Source organism: Pectinophora gossypiella, chromosome 19 (genome assembly GCF_024362695.1).
Source record: "Pectinophora gossypiella chromosome 19, ilPecGoss1.1, whole genome shotgun sequence".
Taxonomy (NCBI): domain Eukaryota; kingdom Metazoa; phylum Arthropoda; class Insecta; order Lepidoptera; family Gelechiidae; genus Pectinophora; species Pectinophora gossypiella.
The window spans coordinates 2,456,647-2,476,506 of record NC_065422.1 but is presented as its reverse complement, the minus strand read 5'-3'; the positions used below and the strand labels follow the sequence as shown (position 1 = coordinate 2,476,506).

The following is a 19,860-nucleotide window of genomic DNA, read 5'->3' as shown; positions in this document are numbered from 1 at the left end:
CTGAAATGGCCTTATCTACAGCTATGTGGAACTATCATGATACTTGGCGAGGAGTCGGTGTAATACTACTCACATCTGCCTACCCCTTCGGGGGTATAGGCGTGGTGCTATTTTACGTTACTGTTTAATACAGATCACCACGTATAAGAAAGAGTTTGGAAACGACGTCTAACTGCACCTACGTACCAATCCGTCATACAAAACTTCAGTACGCGTTGAGACGCCACGCGTTACAGACGTAGTCGCGTAGCAGCGTAGTCCGTGCTACGTTTTCAACTGCTACGAAAGTTTACGCCGATCAAGTTGTGAAAAATTTTTTTGGTCAAAGCACTTAATGATTTTATTTATTAGTTACTGGTTTTAAAATTACTTATAGTGGGTTTAAAACTTTGGTAAAATTTTAGTGAAAGTTTTGACGGTTAAAGTTATTTTTACGTTTTTCTGTGAATATAAAGATGAATGTCGAAATGGAATCAAAAAACTTAAATTATTTATAAACATAATACTTTTAAATCTTGTGCTGTGTTTTATTAAAATATAAAAAAAACAGTGACAAAAAGAAACATTTTTAATTTTATGTCCTAAAAACTTTTCCAAATAGATTAAAAAAGTTACCAAAAAAAAAAACAAAATGGCGGAAAATTTTCTGCGCCCAAATGAGACAGTCGACCAGTTCTACAACCGTTGCACGAACATAACCCACTTCGACTGCACCGAAGAGGAAATGCTCTGGTTGACCATCGGCCCCCGGCGTCTGCCGCTACAGGAGATCCTGCCTATATCCGCGGCGCTGCTAGTGGTGTTCCTAACAGGGGTGGCAGGCAACGTGGCGGTGTGTGTGGTGATTGTGCGCCATCCCGCTATGAGGACCACCACTACTAACTACTATCTATTCAGCCTCGCACTGTCTGATCTACTGCTGCTGCTCTTTGGTGAGTGCATTAGATAATAACATCATCATCATCATCATCATCATCTCCCTAGCATTATCCCGGTTTCACAGGGTCCGTTTAACCTGAAGATTTGACAGGTCCGGTTTATTAGAGAAGCGACTGCCTGCCTGCCCTTCCAACCCGCGAAGGGAAAACCAGCCCAATACAGTTTAGGTCACAAACCTTCGATAATACATTTCTCGGGAATGTGGGTTTCCTTCACCGCTGAGCACGCGATGATCACTTATGATCCGATCCAAACATTAATTCGAAAACAAATTCGACAATCATTGGTTTAGGCCTGTGCTGGATTCGAACCTGCGATCTCAAAGTGAGAGGCAAGCGTTCTACCGACTGGGCTACCACGTCTCACAACATCATCATCATCATCAGATGGAAATCGTCCACTGTAGGTCATAGGCCTCCCCAAGGGTCGCCACAATGAGTGCTCTGCCCGATCCTCTGCTGCCGGCAGCGTTTTCCCGCGGCCGATGAGGTCGTAAGGTTTTCAAGTCGGACCTGAAAGCGCAGCGTGGACAGGCCCTCCACAAAGTGAACCGATGACCTTCTAAAAATCGCGGTATAATAATAACAAACCATAAACAAGCCTGTATACGTCCCATTGCTGGGCACAGACCTCACCTCAGCATACTCCACCACGTTGCTTCACTGTCTTGTGATCATTTCGACGAACATCCGTTTTGCTTTTGTTGTAATTTTTTTTTTGTCTTGTTGTTTTTGTGTATTTCTATTCTATTCTAAAACTTCTCGATTAAGACTTTCGTATAATGAAGATAGAACTTCACTCGCAGTTAACTTCGTTTACTTTCTTAATTGTAAGTAGTGTTTAGGAAACAGACAGCGACAAGCTTTACTTTTTTAATCCAGAAATGTCGCAAGATAATACTAAGTGTAAGCGTAGAATAAAGAATAATACTCACGTAATGAACGACAGAGACAGAGTACTACGGGGCGAAAGGCAAGAGGGAAATCACTGCCCTATTAGAAATCACGGCTCTCAAATTGATGATGAATGAACGATACTCTCTGTCCCGCACCAATTTGTAACGGTGCCGAGCTAGATTTACAACACCCCCCCACCCCTTGCTTTAGTGTAAATAACCGTAAGTCGGTAAAGAGTAAGGGAGCGCGGATTATCTGTCTTACACGCACCTACGCGGCACTCGGTAAGAATGAGGTTTTTAGTATCTTCTCTCGTGTACCCACACGAGAGTGTGAGGTGGATTACCAACCTCATCAACCCTGGTGTCAGGTTTACTACTTAGCTGCCAAAGCCTGACATGACTCATGTAACGACTACTTACACCAGTAAGTAGTAACCGGGACCAACGGCTTATCGTGTCTTCCGAAGCAAGGATCATCTTACTTTCGGACAATCAGGTGATCAGTCTGTAATGTCCTAACAAAACTATAATAATCTCCGATTGTGAGCCCAACGCTCGACCACTGGACTACGGAGGCCGTTATGGTTTATTTTTTTGTAGGTTAGGTTAGGTTAGGTTTGGTGGGAAATTATTCCTTAATAGTTTAATTAATTTGACAGTAGGACGGGCATATACATAATTGGCTATTTGACAGTTGTAACAATAAAATATGTTGGATGGTAGTTCAACCAGCCAGATGGTGGCAGCCTCCGTGGTCTAGTGGTTAGGGCGTTAGGCTCAAGATCTGGAGGTCCGGGTTCGATTCCCGATGGGGACATTGTCGAAATCACTTTGAGAGACTGTCCTTTGTTTGGTAAGGACTTTTCAGGCTTGAATCACCTGATTGTCCGAAAAAGTAAGATGATTCCGTGCTTCGGAAGGCACGTTAAGCCGTTGGTCCCGGATATTAGCCGTAAAAACACCTCCACCAACCCGCAGTGGAGCAGCGTGGTGGAGTATGCTCCATACCCCCTCCGGTTGATTGAGGGGAGGCCTGTGCCCAGCAGTGGGACGTATATAGGCTTTATGTTATGATGGTAGTTCATCATTTAACGATAATTATACAATGGGTTTTTACTAAGATTTTTAAAATATTATATTTTTACAAGATAAGAATGCGATTTTTTATCTGTGTGTCACAAGACCCGAAACACGGGCGGCCATGATTGAATTCGTTTGAAATCACATATCACAAAATAAACAAAGAAAAGTGTCAAGTCACTTATGGTGACGCGTGGTTTGACAGTTTCTTTGTTTATTGAAATGTGACGTCGCTAAGCAAAATATCATACTTATCTGAAAACTGTCAAGTAGTCAATTGGACAAAGGTACATACAACGAAAGATGAACTAAATACGGCCTTTATGGTCCAGTGATTGAGCGTTGAGCTCACGATCCGGAGGTCCCGGGTTCGAATCTCGGTGGGGACATATCACAAAAATCGTCTTTCTGATCCCCAGTTTGCTTAGGAAATTACAGGCTGATCACCTGATTGTCTGAAAGTAAGATGATCCGTGCTTCGGAAGGCACGTTAAGTTGGTGGTCCCGGTTACTACTTACTGATGTAAGTATGTAGTCGTTACATGAACCATGTCAGGGACCTTCGGCGGCTTAATAATAACCCTGACACCAGGGTTGATGAGGTTAGTAATTCACCTCACAACCCACATGATAGAAGAAGACGAACTAAATAGTCAAGCTATCAGGAATATAATATAATGTTCTGACAGAAGTCAAATTAATCAAGATATATTATTAAACGGAGTATTTATGTGTGGGCGCAGGTGTCTACAAATTATTTTAATATGACTAAAACATGTTCCCGATGGGGACATTGTCGAAATCACTTTGTGAGACTGTCCTTTGTTTGGTAAGGACTTTTCAGGCTTGAATCACCTGATTGTCCGAAAAAAGTAAGATGATTCCGTGCTTCGGAGGGCACGTTAAGCCGTTGGTCCCGGCTATTAGCCGTAAAAACACCTCCACCAACCCGCATTGGAGCAGCGTGGTGGAGTATGCTCCATACCCCCTCCGGTTGATTGAGGGGAGGCCTGTGCCCAGCAGTGGGACGTGTATAGGCTATTTATGTATGTTATGTTATGTTATGTATGACTAAAACATGAATAATTATAAGTAAGTTCATAGTTCTTGACGGCGCCCACTTTGTTGGCCATACGTATATTATTTCTTATAATTATACGTATTTGCTCACAATGGGGGTCTGGGTTCGATTGCCAATGGGGACACTATCGAAATCACTTTGTGAGATGATTCCGTGCTTTGGAGGGCACTTGAGCCGTTGGTCCCGCTATTAGCCGTAAAAATACCTTCACTTATTTATCTGTATTTGTCCGAAGAGTGTAGTCCTCTGGCTTGCTTCTCAAACGGGGAGCGCCGGTTCAAACCCCGGCACCGAACTTGCACTAATGAGTTATTAAATTACCTTAAGTGCAGTTTTTACTAACACACTTGGCTCGACCATTATAGACGGCGATACGGCTCACCACCTATCACGTTGGTCTAACAGAAAGCGTGATAATATGTCGGACTTATTCTTACGATATAGAACATACATACACATACATAGCCTCACGCCTATTTCCCACCGGGTTAAGCAGGGTGTATCAGGATCGAAGCAAATGGAATTCTATAGTCTCAAATAGAACAAAACAAAATAAAATGTTTTTATTGAATTGAAATTGAGACAATCAATTCTATTTATTCAATTTGATTTGTTGGTTGATTGAGGGGAGGCTGTGCCCAGCTTGGAACATATACAGGGTGTAACGGAAGGGGGGTATCAAGCCGAAAGGGGACAAAACTATACCTTATGTAGGTCTTCTCTGCAAAATTTCAGTTAAAAAAAAACACTTTTGATATTTTTTTCAATTTCAGTTAAAAAAAATATTTTAATATTTCCAGCATGTAAAAAACGCGGCACAGCACTATTGAGGTCACTGTTCTTAATCCACTCAAATACACTCAAAACTTGCATTGGCACTACACAATCTCCTAGCGCGTCCTGGTCGCCTGGTACTCGTGGCGCTCGCACGGCCGCGATAGGTACGAAATTCGAGCGGGCGCGCGGCGGCTTTGGCGGCATCGTCAAAAGGAGTCGGCGGCCGATTGAAACAATCCGAGCCGGCGGCGCGTCGGCGACTGTAACAAACAATAATGACACTAAAGCATCTAATAATTGGAGTCATTTTGCTTTGACAACTATTCTCACATAATTTTATTAAAATTGAAAATTACCTACTTGTTTAGGTAGGGTATTTAATTTAATAGTAAATAGGTAACAAAAGTGTGAATGTGTGGGTAAGTAGGTAGGTAGGTAATTAATAATTAGACTTACGTTTTACAAGAAAGGTTCGAAATGTCGTCCTCCCCGTTCGATGCACAGACCTGCTCGCCTGTAGGTAGATGCCCTGGTATTGCGCAGCATCTCCGGCGTCACCGTTCGGAATGCTTCAATGATGCGCTGCTGCATCTGCTCCCTTGAGGTGCACTCGACGGCATAGACGATGCTCTTTATGTACCCCCATAAAAAAAAGTCTAAGGGTGTGAGGTCTGGAGATCGCGGAGGCCACGCAACACGGCCTCCTCGCCCTATCCATAGGGGGAAGCGAGCGTCAATGTGTCTTCGGACGTCAATGGCAAAGTGTGCCGGAGCTCCGTCGTGCTGGAAGACCAGTTCGTTGCCCATGACAATGTTGACATAGGTGGTCAATGGCATCGTAGCTTGTAGGAGCTCGTCCAGATCGTTCTCCAGAAACGTCAGATAATTGACGCCGTTCAGGTGTTGATCCAGAAAGTGTGGACCCATAAGCACATCTCCAACAATACCAGCCCAAACATTTATCCTCCATTGGTGTTGGAACGACGACTGGGAGGACAGGTGGGGGTTGGTGTGCGACCAGTAATGTTCATTATGAACATTACTAATCCCCCCTCTTACAAATGATGCTTCATCTGTCCACAACACTTTCGAAGAAAAGTCTGGTGAGCTTTCCACTTGAGCTCGGTACCATTCGCAGAATGCCACACGAGGTAAATAGTCAGCAGGAATTAGCTCCTGCGTACGTTGTATGTGATAAGGATGCTGGCGATCTAGGTTCATCACTCGCCACACTTGCATATGGTTCGCAGCCCCTAATGCCAGGGCAGCGTGACGCGTGCTAGTCCTTGGGTTGGCTGCAAAATGGTCCAGTACGGCTTCTTCAAACTCCGGATCACGGGTCGCCGAGCGGCCAGTGTCTGATGACGCGTGGAAGGAGCCCGTTAAATGCAGGCGGTTAACCATTCGCCTGAAGCAGCGCAATGAAGGCAGTTGCCTGGCTTCATCAGCTGGTCTACCTTCTATGAATCGCTGACGATACAAGTCCCGTGCTTCACTCAAGTTGCCATCGCTGGCACCCACACACATCATCATTTCGTAATAAACTCCATTACTCAAAGACATCTCGAACTATCACTGATCACAGTTATCAAAACAAATCAAAATTTCGAACTTCACTCCGCAGATAGTAAACAAGCACTGGCAAATAATTTGACAGTTTACTTTCGTGTGCATGTTTCTATCTCTTTCGAATCCTAGTATCCTGGTACTTAAGGGTATGTTATTTCTTTGTGCGCAATAAAATATTTTTATGGTACCTATTGTTTGAATGAATGAATGTTTTGTATTTTATGAAAGTAGGTACTTATTTTAAGATTACTTTGAACCTAGAAAAGTAAAAAAGTAGTTTATCTAATAAGAATCACCCGCGCTCACTCTCTGGCACTAACACAGAATTGCCACGTTTCTTCGCAAATATCCCGCGCAATAGCAGAAGGCGATATTAATCTGTCGATAATAAGACATACTATCACTTGTACCTGCCCTTATCCCTAATGGGGTGGGCAGAGTCACAAGAACATCCCATTAGCGGTACGAGCATGATAATTATTTATGTACCTATGTTATGATTACTTGTGGCTCTGTCTGCCCCATAAGAGATAAAGGCGTGATATGTATGGACGTGACGTATGTTCGGTACGGGCATGTAGCGATACATACGAGCGTGTATTGGTAAGTGAAATTCCGCAGTCTCTGCCTACTCCAATGGGAAAAAGGCGTGATGTTATTGTTCACTGTTGGACAATACGACTACAATTTAGAAAGGAAAAAAAATACTTACAAAAAAAAAATATTTTTTATCATGGTTAATGATAACTTTCCCTTAACAGCACCGCCATTTTGAATTTTGGGTGCACTAGTGTTTGCCGATCAATGAATGACTATCGATAAAATCTATCCCGACCGAGAGTCGATCGATAGCAAGTCGACTATCGGTCAAAAAGTTAACAGAAACATTATCGATTAAGTGCAATACAATCGATATTATCGTTGCGGATTAATAACAAACTATCGATAATTTTGCCCTCAGTCAATAGTATTGCTACACTCCGATAGTATGGCTATTTTGAGTGGGTTGATTGTCTAAACTGAATTTCAATCACTCAAAAGTTCATAAATTTAGATTTTTTGAAAAGTTACATTTTTTATTTCTACCAATCAAAATCGTAGTTGAAAATGATTGTGATCGATAATCGATACTGAACTATCGATAGTTTGAAACACTAGCGTGCCTTTTTCTATTCGCGAGCCCTGGCCTCCTGGTACAGGGTATAAATCCCATTAACTGTCCCAATGCAATTTGCAATTCCGTGCTTCGGAAGGCACGGTTGGTCCCGGTGACGTTATGTGTTTTTAATTCCTTGTACGCAATAAAGTATTATTGTATTGTACGAAAGTACTTATTTTAAGATTACTTTTACCATGTCATAGTAAAAGTAGTTATGTTAGGTAGGTACTTTACTTGAGAAATTAATTTTGTCTTTACTATGTTGTAAACGTAACATTAATGTCTCGTTAATAAGATACACAATCACTTGCAGCTGCTCGTATCCCTAATGGGGTGGGCAGAGCCATAAGTAATCAGAACATACTAACATAATATCACGCCCGTATCACTAAGGGGTAGGCAGTCACAACGGTACTTGAGAAATTTATTTTGCTTTTACTATGTTATAAATCCCCAAGGAATTCTAACAAGCCTCTGACGTTGCCGGCCGCCTTAGGGAGGCACCCCGTCTGGCCAAGGTGCCGGACCCGGTAGTTGGCGGCTCCTTCACACTCCAGTAGCACATGGGCCGCTGTCTCGTCCATGCAGGTTCTGCACAGGGGCTTGTCGGTGACACCTAGTGTAAACAGATGTTTGTTGATATCACCGTGACCACACAGCTACACCTGCTACCTGCAGCTGTTACCTGTATTAGTGGAGACCTCTTCACATTTAGAATTCTTTTGGAGAGACAACTATTGATGTTGGGTAGTGCCATCTTAGCCTGCCTTCATTTATTTACGGTGGTTCATAGTCTGGTGTGTTTGTTCATTCCCAAATACCCTAATACCGAACTAGCTTTATTTGCGGATGATACAGCCATCTATTCTTCGTGCCGTGGTCGAGTTATGATGACCGGAATTCTCCAACGCGCCAATGCCTTGGGCAAGTAGTTTCGCAAATGGAGAATCAAGGTAAACCCGGAGAAAAGTGCAGCGGTGTACTTTTCAAAGGGCTATTATAATACGTCACGGTCACGCTGTCAACTTAAGTCATCAAGATGTCTGGCAAGCCGATCCCTTGGGAGGAGCAAGTCAAATATCTCGGCGTAGTCTTAGATAGACGTCTTACTTTCAAGGTTTGTAATGGGCCGTGTTCATTGTCTCCTTAACAAGCGTAGTAAATTATCCCTTAGGAATCTACACGACTTGCATCCGTCCGATCATGACCTATGCAGGGGTAGTTTTCGCTCACGCGAGTCTCTCTCAAATCCACTGTCTACAGGAAATACAAAATCGTTCGTGGTTCCTTCGCAATGAAAATCTGCACATTGACCTAAGTCTGTCATTGCCCAATGGCTCAAATTAGTTTTTTCGATTCTGCTCCGCACCAACCAAATCCCCTGGTAGTTGCGGCTTCCAAATACATCCCGCTTAGGAACGGTACTGAATAGCATCGGCGTTCGAAGTATGTAATACGATCCCGACGACCCGATTACTCTAGCCATAGAATCAGCCAATCAGCTCGCGACAACAAACATTTCAGGACCCCGATACCGACACCGCCGGCGTGGTCGACGACTTGCCTCAATCAGCGCTTATCGCTATCGACTTACTAGGGTCGTTTAATTCTTTCAAATATTTTTCCTCTCAGACGACGCCCTGAGCCGAGGTTCGCGCCCAACTGGGCACCCTCAGGCCTGTTGTCTTAAACGTTGTACCGGGTGAGAGCCTTCAGCGCTCCCCATTTGTCCGGCCAAGTAGTTAATGTCATTTGCGGCAAATCTTCGATAAGTCACGTCAAAAAAAGGTGTGTTTGTTGGCTGCTCTCGTTCGTAGCAGCGAGCGGACCTGTCCGAATGAGATCGGCAATATCGGTTCCGGACCGATGGCTGTTACCTCCCGTTCCCCTTCTGGCCAACTCGTCCGCCGCGTCGTTACCTCTTGAATCGCTGTGTCCTTTGATCCATTGTAAAGTGAGGTGTTAGTACTTGCACACCTTAGTCAGTGATTGGTGGTAACTGTGTATGAGTAGTAGTAGTTGTTTAGGGCCTGCAAAACTCTGAAAGTATTCTAATGAAACTGTCCCGTACCTAGCTAGCCATGAACGCATTCGCCGCTAGCGTGATGCCCATTTGACCTGGATGACGGTGTTAAGGGAGCCTGATATTACGTAATCATAAAATAAAGCATACTACACAAGGAGACGAGATGCATTGTAAAGTACATTTCTTTATCAACTATTAATGTAGGTAATCGACTACATTTTTGGACAAAACTTGTACAACAAAGTGACTCTGCCCACCTCAGTAGCGCAGTAAGTGTGATATTAGATATGTGTAATTACTTGTAGCTCTGTCTGGTCCATTAGGGATAAAGCCGTGATTTATGTATGTTCACATCTTGTTCTATCCTATTGGTTGTGAGGTGGATAACCAACCTCGTCAATCCTGGTGCGAGGGTTATTATTGAGCCGCCAAATGCCCCTGACATGGCTCATGTAACGACTACTTATTACATCAGTAAGCAGTAACCGGGACCAAAGCCCATTGTTTTTTTAACTATTGTGTCTGGAAATCTTGGCCTCACAAGGATGAAACAAAACAATTTAAAAAATATTGATTAATATGGCCATCACTGGCACGTTTACCCTTTACTAGGGCAGGCATAAATAAAAGAGGTGGTAGCTGTTCACTCAAAAGTTAAATACCTTGAACAGCTGATTGCTACGTAGTGTTGTGCAAATTTGAATTTATTACATGAAGACCTGGAATTCAATTGCTCATAACTAATGCAAATATGAATTTAGGCGGCCAATACTCTCGCATGTGATTTGTAGATAGTGACAGAGTAGGCACACTTCGGGTTGATACCCCCGTTCCGTTACACCCTGTATAGGCTGTTTATGTCTGAATCAGAATCATTTATTCAATGTAATTATCATAGATAAATTTATGAAAGTCAATTTAACATTTTTGAATCTATGTCATTTTGCAAGGTGTTATGGCTGAGGAGAAGAAATGACAAGAAACTGCAACAACATCACATCTTTTAAATCAATGTAGTATACATAACAAGTTATTTAACCAGACAATATCATTTAATATCAGGCATATTTATCATTTAGGTAATCATTATTTTTTTAATAAGCTTTTTACTTAAAGTAAGTTTCACATGAGCTTTAAATTTATTTAATTTACATCTGGTATTTTATTTTTCAAACATTTTTTGCACATAACCCCAAAAAAGATGAATTTAATTTACATAGCCTACAATGTTGGATAGCAATTTTATTTTTGTTCCTTTTATTGTATGTCTTGCACAGTTTTTCGGAAGGAGAGATACATTTTTACGGATGTCATGCTGTCAATATGAAAAATAAAAACTAATTTAGAAAAAAATCTGTTTTGCAAGATTTTCTTTGAAAAAATGAATCTAATGAATAAATGAAATGAAATGAATAATAAATCTAGATAAATAGTTTTCATCGGCAGTGTTATATCAGTGTTGTTTTTTATGGAGGCGCGATGATCCTTTGATACGAGGTATTATTTGTTATCTGTAATTTTAGCAAGGTCGCTGGAAAAAAAGATAATAGTTTGACCGTGACTAGTATCGAATCATCAAAAGCACTTGTAAATAGTCCATTATGTTAAAGGGTATTTATTACCTTTATTAACTTTTTTATGACATAACTTAAGATAAGCTCACGACTGTATCCAAATAGGGGTTGTCGGATGTAAATCCATTGTAAGATGAAGTAAGTAAGTATGTATAGCAAGCAATATGTAGCAAGTTCATTCAACCTAAGGTTGCCTGGAAGAAATTACTATTTAGCAATAAAGCCGCCGATTGTACTTCTCCTGTCACATTTGTAATTGTTTTTAGTGTTGTGTTTATATGTGCAATAAAGTGTTTTTGTATTTTATTGTATTGTAAGTACCCACACCTCATCGAGCTTTCTGTTAGACCAACGACATAATACATAACAAATAAAATAAAGTTGTATGACATAAGATAGCGTAACTATATCGAAATACTATATATATCTATCTACTCAGACTGTATCCACCCACTGCTGGGTACAGGCCTCCTCTCTTTCACGTCATCCTTTCCGGTCCTGTGCAAGATATATCCATTGCTTTCCGGCGTACCGGGCTAGTGGTCTGCCTCGATATCGCATACCATCCCTTGGTCACCATTCAGTAACAGCCTTAGTCCATCTCTTGTCTTCCCATCTTGCCAAGTACCCTGCCTATGTCCATTTAAACTACATCTTCGACTTTAGTGCGTTGCCGAATTTCGACGTTTGGTATAGGATCTTATTCACATTCATATATTGCATGTCACAAACATAAATTAAGGTGGAACATAGTAAGAAGGTACATGTGACGCCCTGCAAGGGCACGGCAATATAAAAGAGGTGACACTAGGTGCCTTATTATGATAATAATATTATATTGGCCCCGATTCCTGCAGACACCGCCTAATTTTATTTTAAGTTATATCCGTCATTTTCATATCCGTCCAAAAGGAAAGGGACGGATGATACACAGCTCTTAATTTTAGGAAGAATGAGTAAATGAATGAATAACCCGGGCGAATCAAAAGGTACGTCGCTGGTTTGCAATCCGTTTGACGTGCTGTCTACTTAACTGTGTCGGGTTATTGACGGACGTAAAATTTTTAGACGGTTGGTTTAGATTTGTGCTTAAAATTGACGTGTGTTCCATAAATTTTATGCGTGTCGATTACCCGTCCCTTTCCTTTTCGGCGGATAAGAAAATGACAGATATAACTTAAAATAAAATTAGATGGTATTTACAGGAATTAGCACCAATACTAAATATTATTATTAAGTAATTAGGTCATCATCATCAGCCGTACGACGCCCACTGCTGGGCATAAGCCTGCCCCAAGGATCTCCACGACGATCGGTCCTGCGCTGCCCGCATCCAGCGGCTTCCCGCGACCTTAACCAGATCGTCGGTCCACCTTGTAGCGGGCCTACCCACTGAGCGTCGTCCGACACGTGGTCGCCATTCTAGAACCTTTCCGCCCCAGCGGCCATCGGTTCTCCTCGCTATGTGTCCTGCCCACTGCCACTTCAGCTTTGCAATTCTCCGAGCTATGTCGGTACTTAATTAGGTACAAAACTATAATATATAATACAGTTGTTTAGTGTGTGTACCAGGTGGATGCCTTACTCCATAGCTCGTTGCGCCAAAAGCTTTTTTTTAATTTGCTGTGCATGACATTAACTACTTGGCCAGACAAATGCGCGGAGAGCTCTCTCACCTGGTACAACATTGAAGATAACGATAAGAAACAGGCTTGCTCAGTTTAGCGCGAACCTCGGCTCAAGGCGTTTTCTGAGAGGATTATATTAAAGGAGAGAATTCATTTTGAAAACTAAAGTATGACCCGGAGAGGGTGAGGTAAATCTAGCAAGACACGAATTGGTGCGGGACGAAGAGATTCTATAATAATAATAAAAATTCTTTATTTACATACATACATATATAAATTCACGCCTATTTCCCACCGAAAATATTTCATTTTTTTATTTTTTTTTCCTATTCTTTATTTACAGGCATGTAAACTGTATAGAAAAAAGTATAGAAATAACAATAATCTTCTTATCGTGTGGATTGTGAGGTGGAATACCAGCCTCATCAACCCTGGTGTCAGGGTTATAATGCAGCCGCCAAAGGCCCCTGACATGGCTCACGTAACTATTACTCACTTACATCAGTAAATAGTAACCGGGACCAAGGCTTAACGTGCCTTCCGAAGCACGGATCATCTTACTTTCGGACAATCAGGTGATCAGTCTGTAATGTCCTAACTAAACTAGGGATCGTAAAGTGATTTTTATAATATGTCCCCACCGGGACTCGAACCCGGGACCTCCGGATCGTGAGTCCAACGCTCAACCACGGGACGCCATAGGCCCGAGATACTTAAAACGACATACATATTATACATTGTTTTAAGTTTACGAGGTTATTATCATAATCAAAACACATAAGAGGGTAGACAGATATGTGTGGCCGTAGAAAATTATGGATCTACTACCTACTCCACTCCAATCTCTCAGTCATCCCGTGATCATGGCACTTGCTACAGCGTCGAAATATCGGGACTCTCATATCCCTATTTTAAACGCGGTAAGAACCCGTTATTGTGTGTTTTAATTTTGACATACATATTAATAATATAAGAAGAGAGATATAAATGATGATAGATATATATATATATATATGTAGAGAAGGTGCAGGTCGTGTCGTATCGGGAGGTGAAGGTTTTGGCGGGAAGAAGAGAGGAATGGCGATTACTCCACCGACGAGAGCGCAGCTCTTAAATAGAGACAGAGAGATTAATAATATCAAATTCTATACGTAGTATTTTTATATGGCTGAAGTCGATTAAAGTGAACAACACACAAAAAAAACATAAAAACATAAAGTGAACATTGTTATGTTACACATGTTTCACAAATAAATGATTATGATTATGATTACCAATTCTAATGATTCAAAATGTAACTATGTTACCAACTGAATAAATTTACTTTTTAATTTGAATTTAATAGTGGAACTAATTACTAGAGTGAGTTAATATTTCCATAATTAGTAATTTTTGTTTTTATTACTGCTAGTTATGTACATTTGGCCTCCGTGGTCTAGTGGTTAGACCGTTAGGCTCACGATCTGGAGGTCCGGGTTCGATTCCCGATAGGGACATTGTCGAAATCACTTTGTGAGACTGTCCTTTGTTTGGTAAGGACTTTTCAGGCTTGAATCACCTGATTGTCTGAAAAAGTAAGATGATTCCGTGCTTCGGAGGGCACGTTAAGCCGTTGGTCCCGGCTATTAGCCGTAAAAAAAAACACCTCCACCAACCCGCAGTGGAGCAGCGTGGTGGAGTATGCTCCATACCCCCTCCGGTTGATTGAGGGGAGGCCTGTGCCCAGCAGTGGGACGTATATAGGCAGTTTATGTATGTACATTTGTCCGTATAATTAGCGAACGGTAGTCCACAAAACCAATTAGTATTTTCGACTTTTAGTATCCTTCAATTATTACTTACAAAGCTACTACTAAAGAAAAATTGTAGTCGTCGGAACACTCACAAAGACAAATTAAAAAAAATATTTACGTAAGTACCTCTTTTCCTTTGCTCTTTTATTATCACAACCTCTGTACTTACCACTTAATTCCCTTTGTCTTTGAAGAGTATGAAAATAAACTGAGAAATGGAAACCGCTTCTATTTATTCAACAGTAATGTGATGATATTACATACGTAACTTGCGCTTACCTACAGTAGCTTCTTAGATACACGCATAATATAAAGTCATCTCCGTAATCCCTACGGGGTTGGCAGAGCAACTTTTTTTTGACGTGGCGTAGTGAAGATTTGCCGCAGATGGCATTAACTACTTGGCCGGACAAATGGGGAGCGCTGAAGGCTCTCACCCGGTACAACGTTTAAGAAGACATGCCTGAGGATCACCCAGTGGGGCGCGAACCTCGGCTCAGGGCGTCGTCTACGTCTGAGAGGAAAAATATTTGAACATCCGGAGCACGGACGCGGCAAATAACATTGAAAACGGCGGAAGTTGTTCGACATATTTACCACTACGACCTATCTTTTCTCTGCTATAACAAGTAATATAATTAATGGGGTTAGTATTTTTAGCTGTGGTAGCAAATTTCCGAAAAACGCTTGCCTCCCACTTTGAGGTCGCAGGTTTGAATCCAGCACAGGCCTAAACCAATGGTTGTCGAATTTGTTTTCGAATTCGTCTTTGGATCATAAATGTTTATCACGTGCTCAGCGATGAAGGAAAACATGGCGAGGAAACCCACATTCCCGAGACGTGCAATACAGGTATATTGGGCTGGTTTTCGTCTCACAAAAACCTGGTTGGAAGGTCAGACAGGCAGTCGCTTATGTAGAAAATCGGACCTGTCAAATCTTCAGGTTAGGTAAGCGGACCCTGTGAAAAACGGGATAATGCTAGGAGGATGATGAGGGTTAGTATTTTATCAAAAGTGATGTTTTACCTTGAACATTTTCCTGAAGGAATGTCTCAATTTTCCTGTTGTCAATTGTTTTTTCAGTAAGGTTGGTTTATATTTAGATTTAAAACAATTTATGCTTAGTAAAACGTTCCTATCAGAAATTTAACTCGGGATATACGGAACACAGACGAGGCAAATAACTTTGAAAACGGAGGAAGTTGTTCGACATTAGCAATACAGACGAGGTTAATGTAAATAATTTACCCGCAGGCGATTTTTCCTACATTATTGCATTCCTTCAGTTCTCCACGCATCTAATATTGAAAAGCGTGACTGTTTGTGTACTCCACAGAGCACGGAACGCTCGCTCAACCGCTACTAGACGGGGCTGTTTATAAACAAAAAGGTTTCTGTAAAAACAGCGTGTCTACTGCAGCTTAATATAAAAAAAACGTCGAAGCTGAAATTTTTCGGATGAAAATTCTCTTCTTTTGTTAAAAAACACAATTTAAAATACGTCGTAAATGTAACATTCCGAAATGGTCTATGCGAATTGTTTTTTTCTATTCTCTCGTGTGGGTTGAATGACCAACCTCATCAACCCTGGTGTCAGGGTTACTATTGAGCCGCCAAAGGCTCCTGACATGGCGCATGTAACGACTACATACTTACGAGTACATCAGTAAGTAGTGGCCGGGACCAACGGCTTAACGTGCCTTCCGAAGCACGGATCATCTTACTTTCAGCCTGTAATGTCCTAATCAAACTAGGGATCACAGAGTGATTTTTGTGTTATGTCCCCACCGGGATTCGAACCCGGGGCCTCTGGATCGTGAGCCCAACGCTCAACCACTAGACCACGGAGGTCGTAGTCATATTACTAACAACTATGGAATTTATATTTTCTGAAATAAACCATTTGAATTTGAATAAGCTGGGTAAGCGGGCGTAAGGTTCTGTGGTCTACGGGTTAGTGATATATACCTACATACATGTATTGTATCATACATTCAGGCAATATCCGACGTTGTACCTATAGGAGAAAATATCTACTGCGTTGATGTTTGATCTGCATTCTATACAGGGTGTTAGTGACATCGTAACGAATACTGAGGGGGATAATTCAGACCATGATTCTGAGTTAATATCAAGTGGAATTTTCCGCTAACTAACTAACACTCTGTATTATAACTCTGATCCGCTGCTATGTACCGGAGACATAATGCTTAATAACTATACCGGGTGTTAGTGACATCGTAACGAATACTGAAGGGGTAGATTCAGCTCATTATTCTGAGTTGAAAATTCATGATTGGCTCACTCAAGAACCTAACACCATAAGCTCACGACCGTATCCCAATTGGGGTAGTCAGAAGTACATCCATCGCAAGATGAACTAAGTAGCCACACATCACCGAGCTTTCTGTTAGGCTAACGTGATACGTCGTAAGCCGTATCGCCGTCTAGTGCAGGCCCCAAATCACTTTAGAAAAAAAATACCGCAAGTGACCCCAAGACTATTGATTGGGGGATCGAAGGACGATCACATTAAAGTTACTATTAAAATGAATCATTTTTTCAATATGTATTTTTAAAACCCTTAGGGCGACTTAGAGCGGGCTTTCAATCCTCTAAATTGTCTTTGCACAAAAATTTTCCTCTCGTATGTAATTTTTAATTTAGTGTTTTTTTTTTTTGCCTCGCCATTCCTCTGACAGGATTAGCATAACCCTCCTTTTAGCTGCCACCGCCATTTTCCTCTTTGCCTCAACAAACATTGGCATAAACCACTTATCTACTTATATGTTAATGCTCACGTATATATAGGAAGATAAATTCATGTAATCCATAATGAGTTGTTGTGGTATCATGGAGGAATTATTATCACGATATCTATATATGTATATTATCAGCGGTAAAGAAAAACATCTTGAGAAAACCCACATTTCCGAGAAATGCATTTTGGAGGTATTAGATCTAATCTGTATTTGGCGGAGGAGTTCGGTGGCGCAGCGGTAAACGCCCTCGGTCTGCGATTGTTGAAGTTAAGCAACTTTCGCAAAGGCCGGTCATAGGATGGGTGACCACAAAAAAAAAGTTTTCATCTCGAGCTCCTCCGTGCTACGGAAGGCACGTTAAGCCGTTGGTCCCGGCTGCATTAGCAGTCGTTAACCACCAATCCGCACTGGCCCCGCGTGGTGGTTTAAGGCCCGATCTCCCTATCCATCTATAGGGAAAGCCCGTGCCCCAGAAGTGGGCACGTTAATGGGTTGGTGATGATGATGATGTATTTGGCTGGTTGTCCATCCACGGGTTAGAAGGTCAGACAGGCAGTTGCTTCTATGAAAAACTGGACCTGTCAAATCTTCAAGTTAGGTAAGCGGACACGGTGAAAAACGGGATAACGCTAGTATGAAAATTTCAAAAGTGCCTTCATTATGACTGACCCAGTTGGTTATCACATCAAAACGTATTCGTCAAGCCATTCAGCAAATAAGATTAAAACGAATTGCCAGTGAAAACGGTTTCAGATTTAATAAAAGCCAGCCCAAATCACAGGTGATTTTGTTTAATCTAGACTGGGGAAATATCGTTGGGTGAAATCGTCTGGAATAATGTATCTCTGTAGCGCCGAGTTGGCAATAAAAATATATCACACACATTACGGGTGCTGCTTGTATGATACACCAAATACATACATAACATAACGTAACGTAACGTAACGTAACATAACAAATACTTTATTGCACAAACAGCAAAATACAAAACAAAAGAGAAATAGAAATAGTAGGCGGCCTAATTGCTAAGTAGCAATCTCTTCCAGGCAACCTTTAAGTAGAGGAGATATTTAATATTATATAATATGGTGGGATAGTGCAGCATAGGAATACTTGTACGTATAAAAAATAAAAAGAGAAATAGATACACTAACGAGACACAGACATACATAGCTCACGCCTATTTCCCACCGGGGTAAGCAGAGACTATAATATTTATACTTACAGGTTATGAGAGGCCGACGGCGGCCGAGAAGTTCAACAAAAAAATGTTTAAGTCCCAGAAACATAATAAGGGGCGAATAATATTTATGATCCAAACGTGAATTTAAACTAGTAAAGTCGAATTCATGGTTTAGAGCCTCAGCCGGGATTCGAACCCGTGAGACTACCTAACTAACATCTGCACATTCCAATAACATTGGAGCCTCGTTCTAATCTAGGAACGTAAAATGTCAGACTATTTTACTGAACTATTTTATCTAACCTTGATCGTGAACCACGTCCTTTCTCCGGCAAATGGTTTAACACGTCACTCACGCGCACGCTCAGATTCATTTTCCGGTCCAGTAGATATGCCATATGCGGCAAACCTACAATAAATTACGTTAAAAAAACCTTAGATACACTTGTTAGAACAGGTTTTTCCGCTAATCTAGAAATAGAAGCCAGTCTCAGATGATCAAACAACAATATCATTTTTCATTTTGACTTATTTTCGAATTTAAATTACGACTCAACAGTCAGGTACCTACGACGTTTGATCGCTTTTACATCCGGACAAGTAGTAAATGCCATTTCTACTCCACTCTACTCCACTCCACTCCACCCCACCCCACCCCACCCTACCCCACCCCTGTTATTTATAGTACCTATTATTTTTTTCTGTTTCTTTTTGATTCATTGTTATGATTTTTATCATTTTGGATATTAGTTTAATATTGTTTACTCGTCATACAGCGCATTAGGTTACACTGTTATGTTGTATGGTATCTTTATAAATAAATAAATTAATAATAAATTAATAATTATAATTTATTAGATATGGATAATTATGTTAATTTAGACCGCAAATGTTTTAATTAAATAATTTATTTTTATTAAAAAATAAATAAATAAACTAGTTCTAGTCCGATGAAATGAATTAGTTCACCACGCATACCATTATAGGTACATAACATAAAATATAGGTATACAGGGTGGCCCAGAAGTTCAGGTTCAAAATGAAAAATTAGAAAGAGGGGCTCATTAGCTACCAGAAACACCCCCATGTATGTTCAGCAATTATTTACGGTTTAGGAGATATGACCCATTTTGTACCTTTTTCTAGATTTTCTACCTTACTTCAGAAATAATCATTTTGTCGCTATCCCTTTCTTAATAATTATTTTATTTTACTTCACAACTATGCCTAAGGCTGTGTACCGCTCAATCAAAGATAAATCAAAGTCAAATCAAGTATAAAAAAAAAGTTATCGGAAGTCAAAGTAAGAATTCGACCAAAATTGTTACAGTTGTTAAAACTTCGCCGAAGAATAATAAACACATGAGATTGTCATGGACCCTGAAAGTA

At 41.0% G+C, this 19,860-nt stretch overlaps 1 protein-coding gene and 1 non-coding gene across 2 annotated transcripts in view; both read left to right on the top strand.

The window, feature by feature from the left end:
• Window positions 1-631: 631 nt before the first annotated feature.
• LOC126375500 (neuropeptides capa receptor-like) overlaps window positions 632-19,860 on the top strand; it is a 174,416-nt gene continuing 155,187 nt past the window's right edge. The window contains exon 1 of the mRNA XM_050022460.1: window positions 632-932. Within this exon, the coding sequence (XP_049878417.1) occupies window positions 632-932 (301 nt within the window). The remainder of the gene's footprint in view (window positions 933-19,860) is intronic.
• Trnal-caa (transfer RNA leucine (anticodon CAA)) lies at window positions 2,583-2,654 on the top strand. Its single transcript has one exon. It is a non-coding gene; the product is annotated as a tRNA-Leu (tRNA).